Genomic DNA, 20,289 nt, shown 5'->3' on the forward strand with positions numbered 1-20,289 from the left:
CTTTCATACAACAGTCAAAAACTAATCCTATCCTGCTAATGTTAAGTGGTTTTTTCTCCTCTTGTTTCTACTAGGTTTGGCGCGGAAAGACAGTGCTCAATGCCTCAATGCCCCCACGGAAAGCATAATTGTTTGGCTAAAATATATGCATATATTTCCGACGGGAAATGTTGATAAGGGAACGAACTTGACTCGATAAAAGTTTAAGACCAGTGGTACCAGTGGTTCATGTGTATGTGTAAAGCTTAGCGTTAATTTACTTCCAATTGGCTTTCCGTGGGACCAAGGCCTGTGGCGCGTGTTGGTTAAGAGTACATGGTTGGCTTCAGTTCTCCTACTACTAGGTCACTTTATTTGTCCCCTGTTTGTATTTTAAAGGACATTAGAATGTGTTAAAAATGTATTGGTGCACTGATAGCTCTTTTCCTCACAGGAGAGTTAAAAATAGTGAAGTATCCTGTCCAGTTGCTGGTTGCTTTTCGCATTTCCTTTTCGATACGGCGTAAGTGTGCCTCTTGAAATCGCTCAAATTGTAAATATCTTGCGCATTCTGCTCTCGCGCACTAACTACTTACGACGAAACGGGACAGTAGTGGGAGTGACCGGGATGAAGGAAAGTGTTTCATACAAACGCCTGTCTTAAGGTACATTTTGTTCGCATTTTTTGTTGTTCGGTTCTGAGGTTGTGTTTCGTTTTTGGAAAGACAAAGTGTTGCTCATGTTGTTTTCTGGTGAAGAGTTAACTTTCAATCCTACGAAATAAATACCGCTTCCAGGGGGCATTACGGTATGTTATTCGTACAATATTTTATATTAACACATACCGGGGGCTCACGTCTGCTAACGCACGATGACTTCAACTGGGTATTGAGAATCATTATCCTTGGAAAGCTCTTCACAGCTCTGGAAAATTAATACATTTTTCCGGGAATGCGTAGCATGGAACATATGTATGAATACATTTTGTAAGCAAGATATTTACAGCAATTCCATCGAAATCAAGTTACCAGTTTTTCCATTTTCAAACCGTGTCAATCTCTTCAAAAAGCACATTTAGACCTCAAATCCTTTCCTAAATTCCTTGGTTACCCCTTTCTCCCATGAACCCGATTGGCTGGACGCAAATAGTGTCTAACGCCACGAAGAAGAAAGAAAGCAAACTGACATAAATACATTCGTGACCCTTACTTTCTCTTCCTATTCTGTCTCCGGTTTTCAGAGTTGAGTTATTACCTGTAGCTAATTCGATTGAGGGAAGTAAATCAATATGATTTAAATATGTATGTGGTTTGGTTAGCAATGGGAGCTGATTAGGGCTATTCCATACGGTCATGCATTTATCGTTTCATCCCATACACCTGTTTTTTTTCTAAATTAGTGATGAGAGCGTAGATTGTATTATGAATATTTTCTCCCAATCGTTTAGAGTACGGCAAAGTGGGAAGAAAATCGGTTGTTTGATGTGCAGAAAGCCATTTGCCGCACAAAAAGAAAGACTGTTACCGAATTCAAATCAACAAAGCCTCGCCGGTCCACATTGCGCTGCACATTCCGCGTTGATAAACAAACTAAGCTAACTAAGTGTACCTCGACTAAACAAAAACACATACATGGACGGCTTAGTGTACAAGCAAGCGCGGGGGCTGCTTGGTATAATTCATATTGCAATGCACAATTAAATCAACAAGCCGCGTTACCGCTTTTCGGCCTAACAAAATTTACTGCTAGAACAATTTCCTTGGCTATGGACGAATCGGTTTCCTTTCGCGTACGAACCGAAAAACCTATCGTGTGCTTATTAGTAGAATTAGAATCGAACCTAGTTGGTAAACTTAAACAACTGTCTCTTGTTCGCTGCTGCTTGCTTGGGCAAACTTGTTGTTAGACTAATCTTACTAGCTGTTCTCACTAAATAAAATGTGTATTTTTTTCCCTTTTACATTGCTTTCCGTATCGCATTTTCCTTTGTTCGTACCTTAAGTTAAATCATTCTAGATATGGCGCTGATATATTATTTCTTTTTGCCTCCTAAATTCGTGTCCGTGTTGAAAACCGCACCCAAGTCCATCGGAGCTCTACGTACCGCGTACAGTGCGCTGTTGCGATGCAAAAGTTCGAAAACAAACTAAACCGTAACATCGAACACACTACCATTTTCACGAAGAAACTGTAAAACTTATCTCTTGTGTACGTACAAACACGTATTTACAATGAAACAAAATCGAGGAATGTTTTCTTATGTTACTGTTTTTTTGCATTCGTCCGCTGACTACGGCAACTTTCGCATTGGTGATGTCGCCTAGCTTAACCATTGTTGTTCACATGCTTCTGCACCTGGTTGAGCATGTCGACGCACTTTTCGTACATGATTTGATTGTTGGTGTTATTGCTCAGGTTGTTATTGTTAATACCGTCGTTGTGGTTGCTAAAAAAGAGACGAAGAATATTTTTTAAATGGGGGCAAATAAAAAATGAAAAGTCAAATTGCGTTTCAACCAGCGTAAATATGACCGATATGACATTTTAATCCACTTTCCCCCACCCGAATTGACCCGATTATTGCAGACGGCTTGTGCATAATTGATCGATTAGTCCGGTTGGTTAATTGAATCCATATCCGGGCAGACAGACTGCGGGGAAGTGCATACCTACCGGTTGGTGACTTTGGTGAGCATATTTTGCGTCATGATGACGGCATTTTCGAGCTCCTTCAGCATGAGCGAATTGTTGCGTCCGTTGATGCTTGTCTCGTCGCTCGCTTTCAGCCGCTGGTGCAACTGTATGACGGAGGAGGTCGTTTGCACGAGCTGGTTGATGATATTCGTGCAGAGCTGGTTGGTAACTGGCGAAAGGGAGAGAGGAAATATTTTATAGGCAAAACCGAATCACATTGTTGCATTATTTATGGCTGGGTCGCTGATTATGTCACTCCGTCCTTCTGACTTACGGTCTGCGTTGTCCAGATCGGTGTCCTTCGCTGGCAGGATGCCACCGTTGTTGTTGCTGCTGCCATTCGTATCGCTCACGGTGCTGGTGTTGGTGCTTGGTCCGACGACGGTGACCGATTTCTTGGCATTTAGACTAGCGTTTACGTTCGCTATCCGCTTGTGCTCGAAGGCGATGCTTCGCGGGCGTGGCGGAACAGCTGGCTTCGTTGGTGTGATGCTGACCGTACTGGTGGGCGATTCTTCCGAGCTGGACTCATCCTGGCCGGTGGTGGAAATATTCACTGCAAACAGGAAAAAGAAAGCAATGAGTTTGGTTGGTGAATTTTGTTGGCCTTTCCTCAAACATACCACTGCTATAGGCATTCTGAAGGCCTTTCCTTCGGTTGATGATGCCTGCCGCACTGCGGGGATTGATGTACTTTCCACTAGGGCTTCCGCTGCCATTGCCCGTGCCGTTCACTTTGTTCTGTGATGAAATTGTCGGCTTTAGAAGCCCGCCGCGGTCTCTCGCAGGTTCCGGTTCGGAGTCGCTCTGCGATGGACAAACAAATACAAATTAATACACTCGTTCGTTGTGGCAGTCCTCGCAAGTTCGTTGATACATACCGCCTGGTTTAGCATTCCCACCGAAACGCTACGTACACCCATTCCGGCGGACAGCGATGCGCCACCCTTTCCCACCGACGAGGTGCTACGTTTCGGCGTGTTTCGCGTCGGCGTGCCGGTGAGTCGGGTTCCTACGGCCGGTTTGTACGGTTGGCCAGCTGTTGACGAATTGGGTGATTTGTAACCTAAGGATGTTTATTTGCGGTTGGTTTGGATGGCCATTAGCAACGGCCATTAATAGAAAGCAGTGAACATATCATGCCATTCGAAAATAGGAAGAAAACGATAAAAAAATATATGCATTAATAAAATAAAACTATAATAGAACGTACATATACATGGAAAAGTTTGGATGCTTCAAAGGACTTTCACGAGTGATATGATAATTTTAAGAGATTTGTAAAACGAAAGTAGAATTAAATAGTGAAATTTATAATTGAACAGTTGTTAGTTTGTAAATTGGAACTCATAATGTTCTCACAACAAACTATAATCATGCAAATAATAAAATGATCGTAATGAGAAGTACTCTTGAACATTATGAAAAAGGTAAATTTCAAACATTGTTTTTGTTTTCAATAAAGAACACACTTTAGAACTTTTTATAACTAGAAAACACTGTAACAACAAACTGACTTCCGAGAAAAATTGGAATAAATATCAACAAGACGTTTAAGCATCAAACAGAAATAAAGTGGCAGAGAGAAGAAAAACGAATCAAAATAAAAAAATCATTGCTTTACCTTTTCCCATACTCAAATCACTAAGCGAGCAAGCACGTCTAATCGATGATTCACTATCTTGCGCAGAGATTAAGCTTCGGGGATTACCGCCTACACAACGTGTTGTGTGATGGTGTAATTGGGGTTTTTGTTTGTTTTAGATTTACAAAGTTTTCGGAACAGTGGTGGGGGCAGCACACGATTGCAGTTTTGGTGAACGGTGGGTTGTTTGTTTAAAAGGGCGGGGTGTATTTTCGCGTTCATTGTGTTTTCAAAAGTCGTTTTTGAAATCCGCACAGGAAACAATGGAACAAACGAACGGGATACGGGATACCAAAGTGGAGGAGGAGGATAAAAAGAGACAAAGAAAAGAAAGAAAGAGAAATATAATTTAAATTTAGCGGTCCGGTTCAACCATAGATGGTAGACATTTTAGAAATAGGATCACTTGAATCGTTCTAAAACTCAACGCTTTCAACGACTAAGTGCGAACGCATGAAAAAGTACTACATTAAAGTTATTTACAACCGACTAGCTGTTTTTCGTACGTTAACTACAAAGAATGAAACGTTATAAAACTGTAGAACAGACTAATTAGATACTGTTGTGGGATGATGCGTAGCGCAAACATATTTAATTGGAGCTAGCAGAGAACATGAATTTTTGTTTTGAACATGGTATTCTTTTGTCGACACCCGATTGAGTTACACGATGGATTTTTATTTAATTAGATTTTAGAAGGCCCTTAAAACGAACGTAATTTCGTTATGGAGTGTAAATGATTATTTTCCGTGTAGTAATTCGTAAGTAACGATGTGGTGGTAGACTGGTTGATTGGTTTTATTATCGGTGATGACATTTTAGTAGCAAAGCGAAGCAATTTACACTCCAGCCATGTAAGGTTTTTGAAACATTCATACATTGCACATTAACGTACAGTAAGACAAGTGAATAAGAGGTAGAAAAGCTAAACATCCTTGAAGCAATTAATATAAGCAAACCACAACCATAAAGCGCACTGAAGATGGCAAAAAGAAAATACATAAAGTTTCAAAACGAAGCTAGAAATCATCCTGAACGTTGAGACATTTTGGAAAAATTAGAAAACAATGAACCACTAAGAAGAATAAAAAGTTTGGGAAACAAAACTGGGACACTGGTCATTTATACATTTCATGCAGGATGGAGAACAAAGAAAGAATTTGTAGAACTACAAATAGACCAGTAGACACCAGCATAAAACACTAGAAACTCGTGCAACATTAAACACTTGAAGATAAATAAATGACCAAACGAACATCTCGCAACAGCGAGGGCTCCTCGAGACGAAACAGAAGAAAACAAAGGAGAACAAACAAATGTTGCAAACTAGTTGATGCAATAGAAAACCTTCATCGGCATCAGCCGCGGCACTGATGGCCGCCACAGCCGCCGCAACAGCCGCAACGGCAGCCGCCATCGAGTTTTCCTCCTTTTCCGACAGTTCCTCCTCGTCCTTCTGCTTGTACGCCCCGCGATGGTGTCCTCCGTCACATTGGTCGCAACAACACGCGCAATCCTCCTCTTCGCCCTCCTCTTCATCGACGTCTCGCTCGCGTTGGCCACATTGACAGCAACGATCCGCGCCGAAATCGAGCACATCCGGTAGGCTAAAGTTGCGCTTCATACGCGCCTTCGCCAGGTACCAGCTTTTTTCATTTTCCAGCTCCTCCTGGGCGTCCTTCGCGAGCCGATCAAAGTTCTCCGTCAGGCTCTTGACGTACCCTTTCTGGCGTGGGTCGCACTCGAACGGCCGCATGCGATATTCCTTGGCGGTACGCTCCTGTTCGAGCTTACGTTCCTCCAACTCTACCAGCTTATTGATGATGTCGATCTTCTTCTCAATGTCGAGGAATTTGTTGTACTCTCCGCTCGAGAGGAGCCCACAACCGATCAGCTTTTCCAACTCACTTCCACCCGGTGCGGCTGGTGGACGGCATTTATTCGGCGATTCCAGCGCTTCTTCCGCCACGATCGCGTCATCGCCAATCTCTTGCGCGGCATTATCTCCCGCGGGTTCCATCCCTTCTACCGCTTCCACGCCAATTTCCGTCGCATCTCCGCCGTCGGGAACGTCGAGCGAATCGGTAGAATTTTCCTTCCGCGCAAAGCTGCTACGTGCCTTCGAAATCATCTCCAGACTGTCCATGTTGTCGTCCTCGCTGACCCCTTTCTCCGCCACGTACACTTCGAACGACTTTTCCTCACCGATTTCCGCACGACGCACGACCCCACCACCCATCGACACGGACATCATCTTGCTTCCGGGCATGAAGTCTCGGTTCACGAAATCACGCAGCGTGCCTCCGACCGACACCGTATCCACACCGTCCGCATCTACTCCGCCCCCTTCGGCGGCCGACAGTGTCATCTGACCGATGATGGTGTTAAATTTCTCCTTCGATCGTACCCTTCCGCGACCTTTCATGCTGGCCGAGCGTCGATGAGCGACCGGGGGTTTGTGGGGCACGTAATCCATCTCCAGCGTGCCACCGAACTGATGCTGGTAGGCGCGTTCGTTCGATTGCTTTCGTTCCTGCTCGAAGCGCTGTAAGTTCTGCTCGAATTTTTTCGAGTTGCGCGCTATCCTTCGGCCGCCCATTTCGATCTCGAAGCTGCACGACTTTTTCATGACGTAGATGGACGCTTCGGTGGTGCTACCGTTACCTCCACCGGGGCCACCGAAGATGTCCGATCGGGTGATCTGATGGTGATGGTGGTTCGTCGTCGTCGCATTGACCGTCTTGCGTACGAACAATTCCCCGCCACCGCTACCACCACCACCATCGTTACAGTTGTACAGCGGGTTTGAGTTCATCTGCTTCCGCTGGTTCGCAAAGTCTTTGCTGAGACTTTTAACCGTTGCGCCGCCATATTGGGCAGCTTTCGACGTTAGCGAGGGAATGAAATCTTCCTCCCCTTCAAAGGCTTCCACATCGAGCATGAGCTCTTCCCGACCGGAGGACAAAGGTGCAGAGGCCGCCACCAGCATGCTCGGTAGAAATCTGGGGTAACTTAAAGATGTTGGCATTCCGGGGACTCCTTGGCGATTGGCGACGCGACCGTGCTGTGGCGATCGAGATTCACCTATACGACCTCCCGCGACCCCGTACTCCAAGCTATCCATTCCGTAGTAGCTACTTTCGGCAGCCGTGGCGTGGAAGTAGTTCCCTTGCATGTAATAATCGAACCCGCTGCCCGCGTTCGGACTCGATCCGTACGACTTGGACGTACCACCGACGGCTTCCAGCTTGTACTCGAAGTTAGATCCAATACGACCGTGCCCGCCTCCCCCGACCGCCAAATGATCTCGACGAATCCTCCCGAATAACACCTCCAGCGGGGCACTCTTGCACTCCGAGTCGTCCGACAGGATGCTCTCCATGCTGTTGCAGAAGCTTACACCGCCCCCGCTTCCGAACTCATCCGAGAGGATGCTCTCCTGGCTCTTGCGCGTCGGGTACTGCTGGCCGAGGAAGAAGCTGGCGCTCGAGTGGCGCTGCGTTTCGAGGAAACGATGTTCAGCCTGCCGGATCGCCTCATCGTCGTCCAGGATGTCCGAGAGGGATACGTTACGGTACGGAGGCGGGCCCGGTTGCGGTGCCTGATCGTAGATGAAGTAGTCGGACACGGACCGTTTCGGCAGTGGAAGCCCTTTCTTACTTGCCGCGGAATGTTTGGCACAGGATTTTCTTCTGTTTGGCACCTTCGTTTGGCTGTCCGCCAGGTCCAGATCGAGGCTACAATCTTCTAAGGAGTCGGAGCTAAAGTTCGGTTCGTCCTCTGAAAGGAAGCCATGCTCATGCTGCTCATCGGTGGCGGGTTTCCCTGCGGAAACTGGAACGCTTTCCTCCGCAGCCTTTGGTGGTTCGGAATCTTTATCCTTCGAAGAGCCAGCACCACCGGCCGGTTGAATATCGTCCAGATCACCATACTTGCTCGTAATCTCACGGATCATCTTCTCCGTGTCGGAGTGTATCATACTGAGGATCGTCTTAGCATCCTCGTAGTACATCGAGTGACGTACCTGCCGCCCGGTACGATCGTGTTGGTTTTGCTTCTGCTTAGCGTTGTGCGAAGACGATTCGTCGTGATTCGATGGACTCGACCATTCTTGTTCCTCGTGCACCGGCGACACAGGACAAGATTTATAGTTCTTCAGTATGCCTGGATGCTTCCGAAGCTTATCGGCGGGTACGGGTGGCAACTCTACCAGGTCCAGCTTGTTGGGACGCTGGGGAACCGTCGGTTGATCGTAAATACCAATGTCGTGCGGATACGGTGGAAGCTCCTGCTGGATTTGATTCATGAGGATACAATTTTGGGCAAGTTTTGCTCGCGGGGCAGCACTATGCAGGAAGTTTGACGTGTTCGACAGATAGGGTGGCCCCAATGGACCAAGTGGACCTCCGCAAGCAGCTGGCGGATACATTCGGTAACCTGAACTACTATCTACACCTATGTTCCCAACGAGGTTCGGACAAATGTAAGTTGTTTAGCGTTGTGGACGCGGACAAAACGTAGAAGTTATACAGTTAGAAAATGGATAGAAACAAACCAGCACCATTTTCCGTCAACGTGAATCGATCAACGAGAACCGAGCGGCATGGAAAAAGGGAAGAAATAAAAGGCATTTTTCGTTGGTTGATTTGAACAGGATGATTAGAAACAAACTGTCATAGAATGGAACGAAAGATTACTGTATCTTTGAAACAAAGAAGAAACGAAAATAGACCTCTTTAGATTCAATATGATTTCGCAAAAGATTTAGCGGCAGTTGTAGCGGTGATCGTTCTATATTAGTAAATACTTCTAACGTTTTTTGAACGTTCAAAATTGTGTAAGTCAACTTTCTACGGTCAAGAGCGGCACCTACACCAAAACGAAAACGGGGGGAAAATTGACCAAAGTAAAGCTGCCCTGTTTTAGCGTCTAGTGTCCTCTATCGACCCCGTCTGCCGGGAGGGTCCAATACGATTCTGCGATAAAGTGAGGTGAAAAAGTCCAAACATAAAGCTGGCCCCGTGAAGGAAGGCAAAAAAGAGAAGTAACTTCTGTGGCCACACCAAAACACAAAACACTACACAAGATTAGCTGGGTGAAGTTCATGTGGCGAATGGGTTAGTTTTTTATAATAAAAGAACCGTACAAATAAAAACCATACCAGCACGAACTTTTGCGTGAAAGTGTCGCGTGGTTGAACAAGCCCAGAAAGAATGAAGCAAAATACTTACCGATACGTTGCGTACGACCCGGACTTGCCCCGGACATGTTCATCGAGTGGCTTAGGTCGGATATACTTTGACTAGCGCGTAGACCGGACCGGTAGCCAACCTGTGAATATATTAAAAATTGATTAACCAATTGCCTCTTTTTACTTGAAGGGAACATGGAAGCCAATATATTGCATTAGTATAAAAGTGTTTGGGTAAGGTTTTAGCAAAAAGTGGTCATTTGCGGTTGGGAGTGGAAATGTACTTGCCAACGTATGTTGGCGGGAATAAGAACAGCTATTAATTAAAGATTATTCCGATAGAATAGTTATTTGTTATTGCGCAGTAGATGCATTAAACTGGCAACAAAATCCAACATAATGTATGTCTTTTACTTGACATCATTGCGTTCACAATTGATTAAAAAATGGTTTCTGAATGTCAATGCACTTTCCCGACCATCCGAAGTGGCAATTTAAATGACCAACAAGCGTAATTAAGCAGATACGCGTACGAAGCATAATTCTTCCAGCACACAAAGTGCACACAGTGCATTGCTTTTGACCTCCATTCGGTCAGTAAAGACTATTATAAATTCAACATCCGGCTAGGGAACACTGTAGACGACCGCAACCAAAGATCATTGAATACGACGGAAATTCAAGCCCGTCCTCAATTCGTCGGCGATTGGGTGCCGAAGGTACAAAGCGACCGCGTGGGAGGACGCGTTTGCAAAACTGCAACCTGAATGGATTAATTACGAACCATGACCGCACTCGGCACCGATTCGCAACAAGGGGTACTTTGGTGTAACCAAACCAGGGGCAAAAGGGTGGGTTGAACGAACCGAAGTGTGGCGGCGATGACGGGATCAGATTTGATTGATGGTGTTTTGATTGCCGGACCTGGGTGACAGAAACATACTCCCTAAAGAGGGCACACATCATGAGAGAGTCGTTTGTATGGCTAGACATGTTAGGGCAGCCAGATTAGCATTTCGTGAAGTTTTTGTTGACTTTATGCAGAAGAGAAAGAGCAATAAGCGTTATTGAAGCAGCTTTTTTTGATTTCCACTTTTTAACCGTGGTTTATTTGTGTAACATTTATAGATCCTAAAACAAAGGCAAAACATTAGGCAACACACTGATTTGGTGTTACATTGAGTAATATAGTTTAAAACGTGGATTAAATAAATAAAACAATAATTATTTGTATAAGGACATTTGAACGACACACACAATGCGTGGTGCGTTGTGCAAAGGCAGTGTGAGACAGCAGTTTTTGTTCAAGTAAAGTGTTTAATTGTTTTCATACGAGCACCAAGCTGTTTGTGTCAATTTAAGTTAAGTAAAGTTTTCCAAGTTAAAACAGTACGAAGAAAAACAGAGAACACACTTATCTCACCTTGAACTGAGCAAAATTTAATGGGGTATTACCGTCCCGCTTATTATGTAACATAATCCCCTAGAAAAATATATAGGTTGCACCAGAAAAAAGAGGGTTATATTTATGAGTAGGAGAGATGATGGTAGAAAAATCACGTAGCAAACTTTCGACCGCAAATCAACACACAAACACAAAACACACATGGATGCACACACGCAAAAAAATGGATAATGGGGTGGAAAAACAGACTGCGCGTTAATGGGAGGAAAAAAGATACTAATTGTTTAACACGTGTCTACATCCCGATCGATCGATAATACCGAGGAAACAGATACAGGATGAGTTCCGTAACAAGGATAGGAAGGGATGGAATCTATGCAGTCCGTCGTTCAGTATACTCACATTTTCCAATTTGGCTTTCGCTTCGTTGATCACCTTCATCAGTTCCTCCTTTTTGTTGTTGGCGAACGATTTCGATAGGCTGGTGGTAATTTTGGAATCGTTGTTGTGCTTTGCGCTCATACTTTTACGTGCTTGTGCTGGCCAGAAGGAAAAAAAAGAAACACAATTATCATCATTGATGTTACAAAATAACAACAAAAACTGCTCTTACATCGTTCGCGATCAGAAAGACTTCCCGGACCATCGAGAACTGCTTGCAGGAAGGTAGAGGATGACTGTTGCGGAATACTTTCCGAGCTACCACCGAGTGTGGAAGCCAGCGATCGATCCGCGTTGTCACCGCTCGGGGTTGAACCTTCGTCCTCGTCATCGGACGTGCCGGTTCCCGTACCGGACGCTGCACTCTGCTGAGGCGCTATGCTAAGGCCATGCTTTTCCAGCTTCTGCCGTCGCATGGACTTGCGCAACTCGTTGGTGTCGATTTCGTTGATTTTGAAGTCTCTGTAAAACAGTAAACTTGAGTAATTGCATTCACTACATACAATAAAACAAAATTCTCACGTTGGTGTTGATGGTGCTGCCGATGGGTAGTACACCATACCATGGTCCGAGCTTGTTCGCTCCCCATCCGAAATATCCTCGACGTCGCCGTCGTGCTCGGTGTTGGACTCCGAATTCAGGCTGTTGAGGGCCTTCGTTTCGGTGATCTTCTTGTGCAAGAACGAGCTCAGATCTCGCCGATTCTCTCGACCGCTGTCGATCGAGCTGTCCTCGCTGAGGTAGGCATTGCTGTAGACATCCTTCGAGCTGCCACTGTTGTACCCGGACGTCGGAGTGTTTGTTGCAGGCGGGTGTGTATTTTGCTGCTGTGACTGTTGTGTCTGTTGCGACCGTTCGTATGTCATGTTTAGTGGACTGCTGTCGGCAACAATGTTCCGCAGGTCCATTGGATCGTCAAGCTGACCACCGCCCTTCTGTCCCCAGCGACCGCGTGGTTTCGGTGCGATACCACCAAAGTTACCTCCACTCTGACTAGGGCTACTGCCGAGGACGGGTGAGTTGGACTGATCTTCCGTCGGTTTTCGTTTGGCCCACTGTGGCAGTTGGCCGACGTCGGAAAATCGATAGCCCGGGGTGACGGGCGGATCGTCGAGCAGGAAGTTACTGTTGGGCGGGGAGCCAAACTCACCGGCGGCCATTGGACCACCAACGGGCGTGTTCGGCACAACCGGTGGCGGGTGGTTTAGAATGGCATCCGTAAACGGGTTGGTGGGCTGGAGGGTGCGTGGAATCGGTTGGTGACCAGAGCGGAGCGCCTGCTGGGACAGCCGTGCCTGCATCGTGACAATCATGTCGTGAGGGACTTGCCAGATGAACACACACCCGTCACCGCTGGCCGAGATGAGATACTTGCAGTCGTTGGTAAACTTGAGCCCCGTCACCAGCTCGCTGTGGCCGTACATGCGTGCCATACACTCGTTCGAGTAGTAGTCGTACACCGAGAGCGTCTTGTCCGTGCAGGACGTGGCGATGTAGATGCCACTCAGGTCCAAGCTCACCTTAATCAGGCTACCCTCGTCCGAGTGTGAGCCCTTGAACGTTTTGGTGTGCTTCGCGTTCTGCGTGCTGTACACGCGGATGTTCCTGTCTTGGCACGCGGTCAGAATGTGCTTGCAGTTGCTGTCCACCTCCATGTCGTAGAGCGTGTTCTTGCCCGAGCAGTTGTTGCCGCGCAGGAACACATTGTTCTGGAAGTGGCGGAAGATGATGGACTTGTCGGCTCCACAGGACACCATCTGGAACTGCTTGCCTGCCCCGAGGAAGCGCACGGACGTTATGCTACTTGAGTGATCGTCCAGCGTCTGCAGGATGCGATAGTTCGCCTCACAATCAAATATGTGGATCAACCGGTCGCGGCTCGCACTGGCCAGCAGCCGCCGCTCGATGCGCTCGTTCGTGTACTCCAGACACAGCACCTCCGAGTCGTGCGCCTCGATCGTAGTGATCAGCTTAAGGTTACTGAGATTGTAGATTCGAATATTTCCACTACGGTCGCCGGTGGCCAGCTGGCGACTCTCGGGACTGATCTTGATACACCGCACCCCGTTGCGTCCATCGTAGCTGGAGTTTTTCTCCGTGCTGTGTATCGGATTGTCCGTGTCCTTGATGAAGTTCAGCTCGTCGTCGATGTACAGCACCTTCAGCAGCTCCTTGCTGTAGATGTTCTTCCGGTACACCTCGTTCGTCTCGCAGCTGTCCACGTCCCACACGCGAATGGTGTCGTCCGATGAGCAGGTCATGAAGCAGTCCGACGGCAGCGTGTCAACGGAACCGTGCTTGAGCTGCTGCAGCTGGTAGCTGAATGGCACTGTTTCCACGCCCCAGATGCACGCGGAATGGTACAGGAAGGAGTGGCTCTTGCCCACCCGTCGGATGTCCCGCAGGTCCCAGATGTACAGGCTGTGGTCGTTGTACACGCAGGTCACCTTCGAGCGGGCCTCGTCGTACACGATCGCGATCGTGTCCGGATACTTGGCACCCTGCGGGACCGCCATCATGTGATTTATGTGCACACCTTGCGCCACATCCACCCCCAGAAAGTGGGTCCTCGGGAGGGTCGTAATGTATTCGAGCGTTTCGGCGTTAAACACCCTGGAAAAGAGAAATTAAAAAATGGCGGTTCGTTGAGTTGAGAAGCTTCCTTTCCCGCGACGTCGCACTCCCCCCCTCTCCACGCACTTACCTCACAATGGCTTCGGCACATCCGACGAGAATGTACTTTGTACTGGCGACCATACAGTTGGCGGCATTCGTCCGGCACATCACCCACTTGTCCAGCAGCCGGCGCGCATTAAACTCCACCAGGTGACCGTTCCGCGTGATGGCGTACGTGCTCTCGGCCATCTCGCCCTTACCGCACGCCACCGCGCAGAAATCATTGTTCCGCAGCTCGCCCAGTATGGCGCTGCGGCCCATCAGCGGGATCGGTTCCTTGTACTTCCGGCTGCCCTCCAGGTACCAGTACTTCACGTGCCGGTTGCCGACCGTCACAAAGTAGTTGCCATCCTCGCCGAAGCTCACCGCGACCACCTTCGCCGTCACCTTGTTCGAGGCAATCTTCAGGTTCGCCTTCCAGTCGAACACGTTGACGATGTTGTCGTGCTGCGAGCCGACCGACACTAGGTACTTCCCGGTCGGCGAGAACGCCACGCAGCTGACGGCGTACTTGTGGCCGGTGAACTCCGCCACGATGCTACCGGCCGCTCCGTTCTCGATCGAACCGGTCCCACCGCTCGCGTCCAGCTCCCACACCTTGATCGAGGGATTGTGACCGCACTCGCCGGTGGCCAGATAACGGCCACATTCCGAGTACGCGACCGCCGTGATCGCTTTCTTCGCCGTGTTGAGCAGGAAGTTTTGGGACAGTTTCTTCGAGTTGAACAACACCACGGTGCAGCTGTAGGGAAGAAGTGAACAAAATGGACGACGTTAGTAACTTGTTGATTGATGAAGAGTAAGGAACGAGTTCAAATAAATTCCATCGCACTTAGGCTCACGTCTAAAATTCACATGAGAAATACTTATTAACAATCCCATGTTTTCCGCTCATATCAGATCGTCAAACCGTTCAATGCAATAAGCCTGAAATTGCATCCACCAACGGCCATATTTGGAAAAGCCCTCGTTTACTACCGGCGTGACACACAATGGTAGCGATACAAATATAGGGCGCAAGGTATCGTAAAAGAAACAAATCAAAGAGTATACGATTAGCAGAGTTCGAGTCTTTTCAACCACCTTCGGTAACGCGGAGGATCGGAGCTGGAAGCTGGTATGTAAATTGTGCCGTTTTACTGAGCGTGAGGAATGGAGGTACCCTACAAGTGGTAGTTAAAGTTTACCCTTGGCTACTACTTCACGCGGGCCGATTTTTGAGCGGTGTTACGAAATATTCACCATCGGTTCCCAATGGTTTTCGGTGGGTTTATTTTCCCTTCTTCAGCTGTTTGCTTTGACCCGTTCCGGACGGTGCACGTACACTTTTGGCTTAAACCGCGCCAGATTGCCACGCGTTCGTTAACGAACATTGACACCTTCATCTACTCGCAACAGCGACCTCCACCAGCGGCGTGGTGCTTTGGGGGGCAAAAGGCATATAAACTCGTTAATAAGGGAGGCTGTTATTGGCTTTTTCCTTTTTTTCTTCTCGAGCCATCATTGTGCGGTAAGATATTAATACCTAGCTTCACAATGCACAATAGGACTCGAAATCGAAAAGCAAACATTGACGAGCATTGCATCGAGATAGTTCAAGTGAGAAGACGTTTGCTTCGGAGGAGGGGACAAGGGAAGAGCTGGAGGTCTAGTTTGGGCCATACACCTTCAACCTTTTCAGGGCTCTTATGAAACACTTTTCCGATCAGCTGTCGAATGTTGTTGACTGGTTCCTCACCGTTCCTGAGTCCAAACACTCCGTGGGGGATCCTCAACTGAGATGAGCGGCCCATGAGTTTGTCCGGAAACTTTGAGTACCAATTTTCATATGAAGACTTACAATTTATGACTTCAGCATGAACCATCGAATTCGTGAACATGAATAATATCTCCGCATGATTACCTCGAACACGTAGGTGGTGCATTTTTCTTCCTACGCCCTCTGTAATCAAAACATTGCCACAGCAAAACCAACCGTGCGTCGCCATGATGGGAGACTTTGATGAGGAAACTTGCATAAACTCATAACGATTTGAGGACAGTGTGTACCCTTCGACACGTCCATCTCCAGCGCCAGTTACGTTGGGAAGCAATAGCGCAGTTGTCCACTTGTTTAGAGGAACATTTTTAGGCTATCGGCTTAATCTTCAGCTCGTCGAACATTGTGTTCAGGCATTAGTGAGATTGTTTACCCTTGTTGTATTCTATCTCCTTCACCGAGTAATGGTCACATATTAACGCTCCAAGAGTCGGTCACGAAATCGCCCCGTTCGCCTCTTCAGATGCAAATGTTGGTGCCTACGCGCGCTCGGGCTGGCCATTTTCGTTTTCATCTCCGCTTAAAAACCAACCAACGCAGACGAACGGATTGACTCCTCTCTTGTGCAGCCTTGCGCTATTTCCCTCCGGTCGGCCGTGAAATCGAGCGGGAAAGGCGTTCCAGATCCATACGATAAGCGTTCCCAACCTGTGGACGGAGTGTAAGTTTGGGGCTGCCGTTAGGTCTGTCACCTTCCGACACAAACGATACACACACGCACAGTGCGGTCCGTCAATCTCGGACGACGCCGTTTGCATTTTATGGAGTGGAAATAAAATTTATGACATCCTTTGGATCGCTGAGAGGAGGATTAGTGGCTGGCGCAGATGGGAAATGGCCGGGATGCATCTGTGGAGGGTGGGTTTGCTTTCCGTGGGACACAACCGCCAAGTACCTGTTACGGTGGATTAATGTCGCGAAGTGGCAGTTAGCGCAGGGTCGGACGAATGAAAATTGAATATCAAAGTGGTAGTAACGCCCTTGCAGAAGCACCGATCAGTGCATCGGAAAATGAGGTGGTTTTCATTGATGAAGCCATTGCCGAGATGTCGATGAATATTGATTGTATTCAATCGAAACTTCGAAACGAACAAGGAAGACGAACTGGTGGTAGATTGAGTTACGTTTGGTTAATCGTTTCCCGCGACAACTAAATCAGGCTGAAAGAAGAGGTTTGAAGTCCTCGTTGCCTACAAATGTTGTGTTTAAACATATTCGATTGTCGTTGAGTATTCGGTAGTCTTTTGTTACGCAAATAAATTTACCCAAATTAATCTTAATTTGAGGATTAAAAGATAAAATACTTATTTATAGCTGACACAACATGTCGAGCACATGGTAAACCAAAGAGCTACTTTAAAAGTTACCCTAGTTTACCAAGTTTAACCTTGACAATGAAGCGAACCAAGAGGTTTTCCGCATTCACGCATGACTTTGTAATACCCACCAAAAATCGATAAACCACTTTTAGCACCGTATCGATTATGGAAACCCTTAATCCATCGTGGATTGAAAACGAATTCGGGCCATGCTTCCAACTTGGGTAGATGGTAATGTTGTTACACACGTATGTGCTTCGAATCGGCGTTAATCGGATAGTAATCCCGCAGCAGAGATGTAAAGTTTCTCCTTAAGGAAGGTTAGTGCCACCGGGCGTAAGGTTAATTCATTTGCGGTGGGAAGTTCCACGACGTGACGTTGCGAAATTCACGCCTTTTGCATGCATTCGTTGCGGTGGTTTAGGAGTCAAGGGATAAGCTTCCCTCGATGTTCAATACCGTCTTGTGCTGATCTACCACCAGCGTGATGGAGATGGCCGTACGCAGCATTGCTTTGGCTTCTTCGGATCCGCTGGCCCCAGTGTGGCCACATGGGCGCGTCCGAAATGCCGCCGTTGGTCGACCACTACCACTACTACCCGGTGGTTCCGCTTTCCGATCTGCGGAACGGACAAATTAAGGTTAGGGTGTTTGTAAACCGGCCCGGCGCGTCTCGGACCTACCCGAGGGGTAGCCTGTGGCTGGCTGTGGACCATGCTGGAAAACTCGCCAACGACGCCAAGGAAAATTGCGATCGTGAGATCCACAAACAACGTCGGTAGCAGCGACTTGCGGTTGTTGCTTCCGAAGGGGTTTTCCTTTTTTCTCAACCACCACAGTTTCACGTTGCCACCTTCTTTTCGATCGGTTTTGCGCAAACGAAAGGGGGTAAGAAATCGTCCGTTTCGTGCCGGCGTTCTGGCGGGTGGCGTGTCCGTGTGGCGGCCCGGGAAACGCATTTTTATCGACGTGAGACGCAATGAAGCGTCGTTACGGTGAATGAAAATGGCTCAGGAAATATCGCAAAATCGCACGGTTCGCATGCAAAACCAATTAAGTGATTTGATGTTGTTGTTTTTGGCCCGCCGCGCATGTTTACAACACGGGTTTACAACATCGCTTTTTGATTTTTCAAACGCAAGACATGTTTTGCAGTAACGAACCTTTCAAGTAAAGGTTTTAAATAGACCGATCATATTGTGCTGTCGATTTTCAAAATGATTCATAACACAACTAAACTTACCCTGCCGGATACGCCAGAACTCCGGTTGTGGAGGACACGTCGAGTGCTGCATTGCTGCATACTGTTAAGCCTAAGATTTTCTTCAGTTTTATCTGCAAAAACAAGAGAAAGGAAGGAAAAAACAACAAACGTTAATTGATGTCCGTTAAAGTGTGTTTCATTGTTATTTTCAAGGCGGGTTCATTGTCTTGTGTGATGTAGAAAAGGGAAAAAATCAAACGAAGTCGATATCATTTTTATCTACGGCGACCTTGGACGGAGGAGATGGTTACGTTATCTTCCAAGTTTTTTCGTGTATATTTTGACTCGTGATAACGGTTCGGTTGGCTCGAGTTTTGCTTCAAGCAAACAAAACAAACTGCCGATGGTGGCAGAAAATGAACGTAAGGAATAACGAATCCTCAATTTTGAGTTTCGAATCAACTGTATCTGCCAAAACCACATCTCTTCATTTACCTCAACACCTAATGGTTTATGATTTATAGTATTGTACAGTTAAAATTTAAAATTATGTTGTGCAAATGAGCAGTCAATGAATGGGCTTTTCGGGGGCAACGAGCCGGTCAATTAAGTTCGTCCGCTAATGGAAACGCGCAAAAAGGCTGATGATGATTGCCCATTCATTCGGCGCAAATACCGATCGATCGAATGGTGGAAAAGGTGTGGTACATTCCGAGATTCGTTGATTTGATGCAGGAAACGGAACGTTTCATTCATTTCGAGCTTTAAAATAGTCTTAAGTGATGCAAACAAATTACAAATTGTTGGTAAATGTTGGATAAACATTTTCGAGACAAAATAGCAGAATAAAAAAGCTCATGGTTGTGGAGACGAAAAGAAAAACGAAAAAAATCCTACTGATTTTACAATGTTGTTCCAACGATTAGAAACTACAGAAAATCAGTTGAAACGCAGCGCGCAATCGTGAAATTGAAAAACTTACAACAACCGCTTCCCACTTCGAAGGCAACTTTTCCACGCCTCGAACCGGGAGTGGGGGGGCCTGATTCCCAGTAAATTCTACCTGGCAAAAATGGGCAAAAGTTTATTCGCGAGTTTTCTCCAACGATGGTTGCCTGTTGTAGAATTTATATCGAACCGGTGCTTCAACCGTGCTGTTCCGGAACGGATAGAATTAAAGCGAGCTCTCTCCAATTGCTTGAATTTGTAGCCTCGAGGAGTATGTGCCGGCGTGCATGGTAAACCAATGCATAGGAAGGGTTTTTATGTTGGGTTTTGGGAGGGCTCTTTTTTAAATTCAAAATTACCAGTAACAATTTCAATGGCTTAGTTGTACAACTGCGCAACCTAACTCGAGCAACCTGCGGCTGAAAGGTGAAGAAATTGCAGTGTAACTCTTGACATATGCATATTGGCGCAACTCCACTTTCAATGGCAACGAGAATCTACGGTGCACGAATAATAAGCCCAGCCAATATAGATGTTGGGCCTCGCTTGAACCCCATTTGCCCATTGAGTCGTATCCACCCGCAACGCCATTTCTGTGTTCTGCTGCATCGACACCGTGGTTCTGCTAGTAGGGAGAGGAGGGTAGGGATGGGATCTTATTTCCATGCAAAAACCCAAGGAACGTGTCATGCTTTCAGCAGGCGTCTCGTCACGTCATGCACTCCATGTAATAAAAAAAAGGGGGCCACGCAAACGCTCGTTCGTTGGGTGGGGAATTTTTCACTGCCTCGGGGGAGGCGGAAAGCTTTAAGCCGGCTCAAGACTTGCGGCCGGCGAAAGGTCATGGGAACGACACCGCACAGCCCCACCTTCACCACCACCGCAGTCTCACCACCAAGCAGAATGGTGGTGAAGGCTTTGTGTCACGCATGCTTTACATCGGCATCGAACCGAAAAGGGTTCTGTTG

The 20,289-nt window shown here is 47.1% G+C and overlaps 1 protein-coding gene across 1 annotated transcript in view; it reads right to left on the minus strand.

Annotated features, from left to right (window-relative positions):
* Positions 1 to 2,254: 2,254 nt before the first annotated feature.
* The window catches only part of LOC131294107 (uncharacterized), a 56,989-nt gene continuing 38,954 nt past the window's right edge, over positions 2,255 to 20,289 (minus strand). The window contains exons 2-15 of the mRNA XM_058322189.1: positions 18,413 to 18,504; positions 14,060 to 14,773; positions 11,878 to 13,968; positions 11,528 to 11,817; positions 11,317 to 11,453; positions 10,933 to 10,992; positions 9,550 to 9,649; positions 5,666 to 8,773; positions 4,298 to 4,387; positions 3,555 to 3,739; positions 3,297 to 3,480; positions 2,948 to 3,229; positions 2,653 to 2,842; positions 2,255 to 2,425 (exon numbers count right to left, since the gene is read on the minus strand). Coding sequence (XP_058178172.1) covers positions 2,305 to 2,425; positions 2,653 to 2,842; positions 2,948 to 3,229; positions 3,297 to 3,480; positions 3,555 to 3,739; positions 4,298 to 4,387; positions 5,666 to 8,773; positions 9,550 to 9,649; positions 10,933 to 10,992; positions 11,317 to 11,453; positions 11,528 to 11,817; positions 11,878 to 13,968; positions 14,060 to 14,773; positions 18,413 to 18,504 — 7,644 coding nt within the window. The 3' untranslated portion in view covers positions 2,255 to 2,304. The remainder of the gene's footprint in view (positions 2,426 to 2,652; positions 2,843 to 2,947; positions 3,230 to 3,296; positions 3,481 to 3,554; positions 3,740 to 4,297; positions 4,388 to 5,665; positions 8,774 to 9,549; positions 9,650 to 10,932; positions 10,993 to 11,316; positions 11,454 to 11,527; positions 11,818 to 11,877; positions 13,969 to 14,059; positions 14,774 to 18,412; positions 18,505 to 20,289) is intronic.

This window comes from Anopheles ziemanni, chromosome 2 (assembly GCF_943734765.1).
Source record: "Anopheles ziemanni chromosome 2, idAnoZiCoDA_A2_x.2, whole genome shotgun sequence".
NCBI classification, from domain to species: domain Eukaryota; kingdom Metazoa; phylum Arthropoda; class Insecta; order Diptera; family Culicidae; genus Anopheles; species Anopheles ziemanni.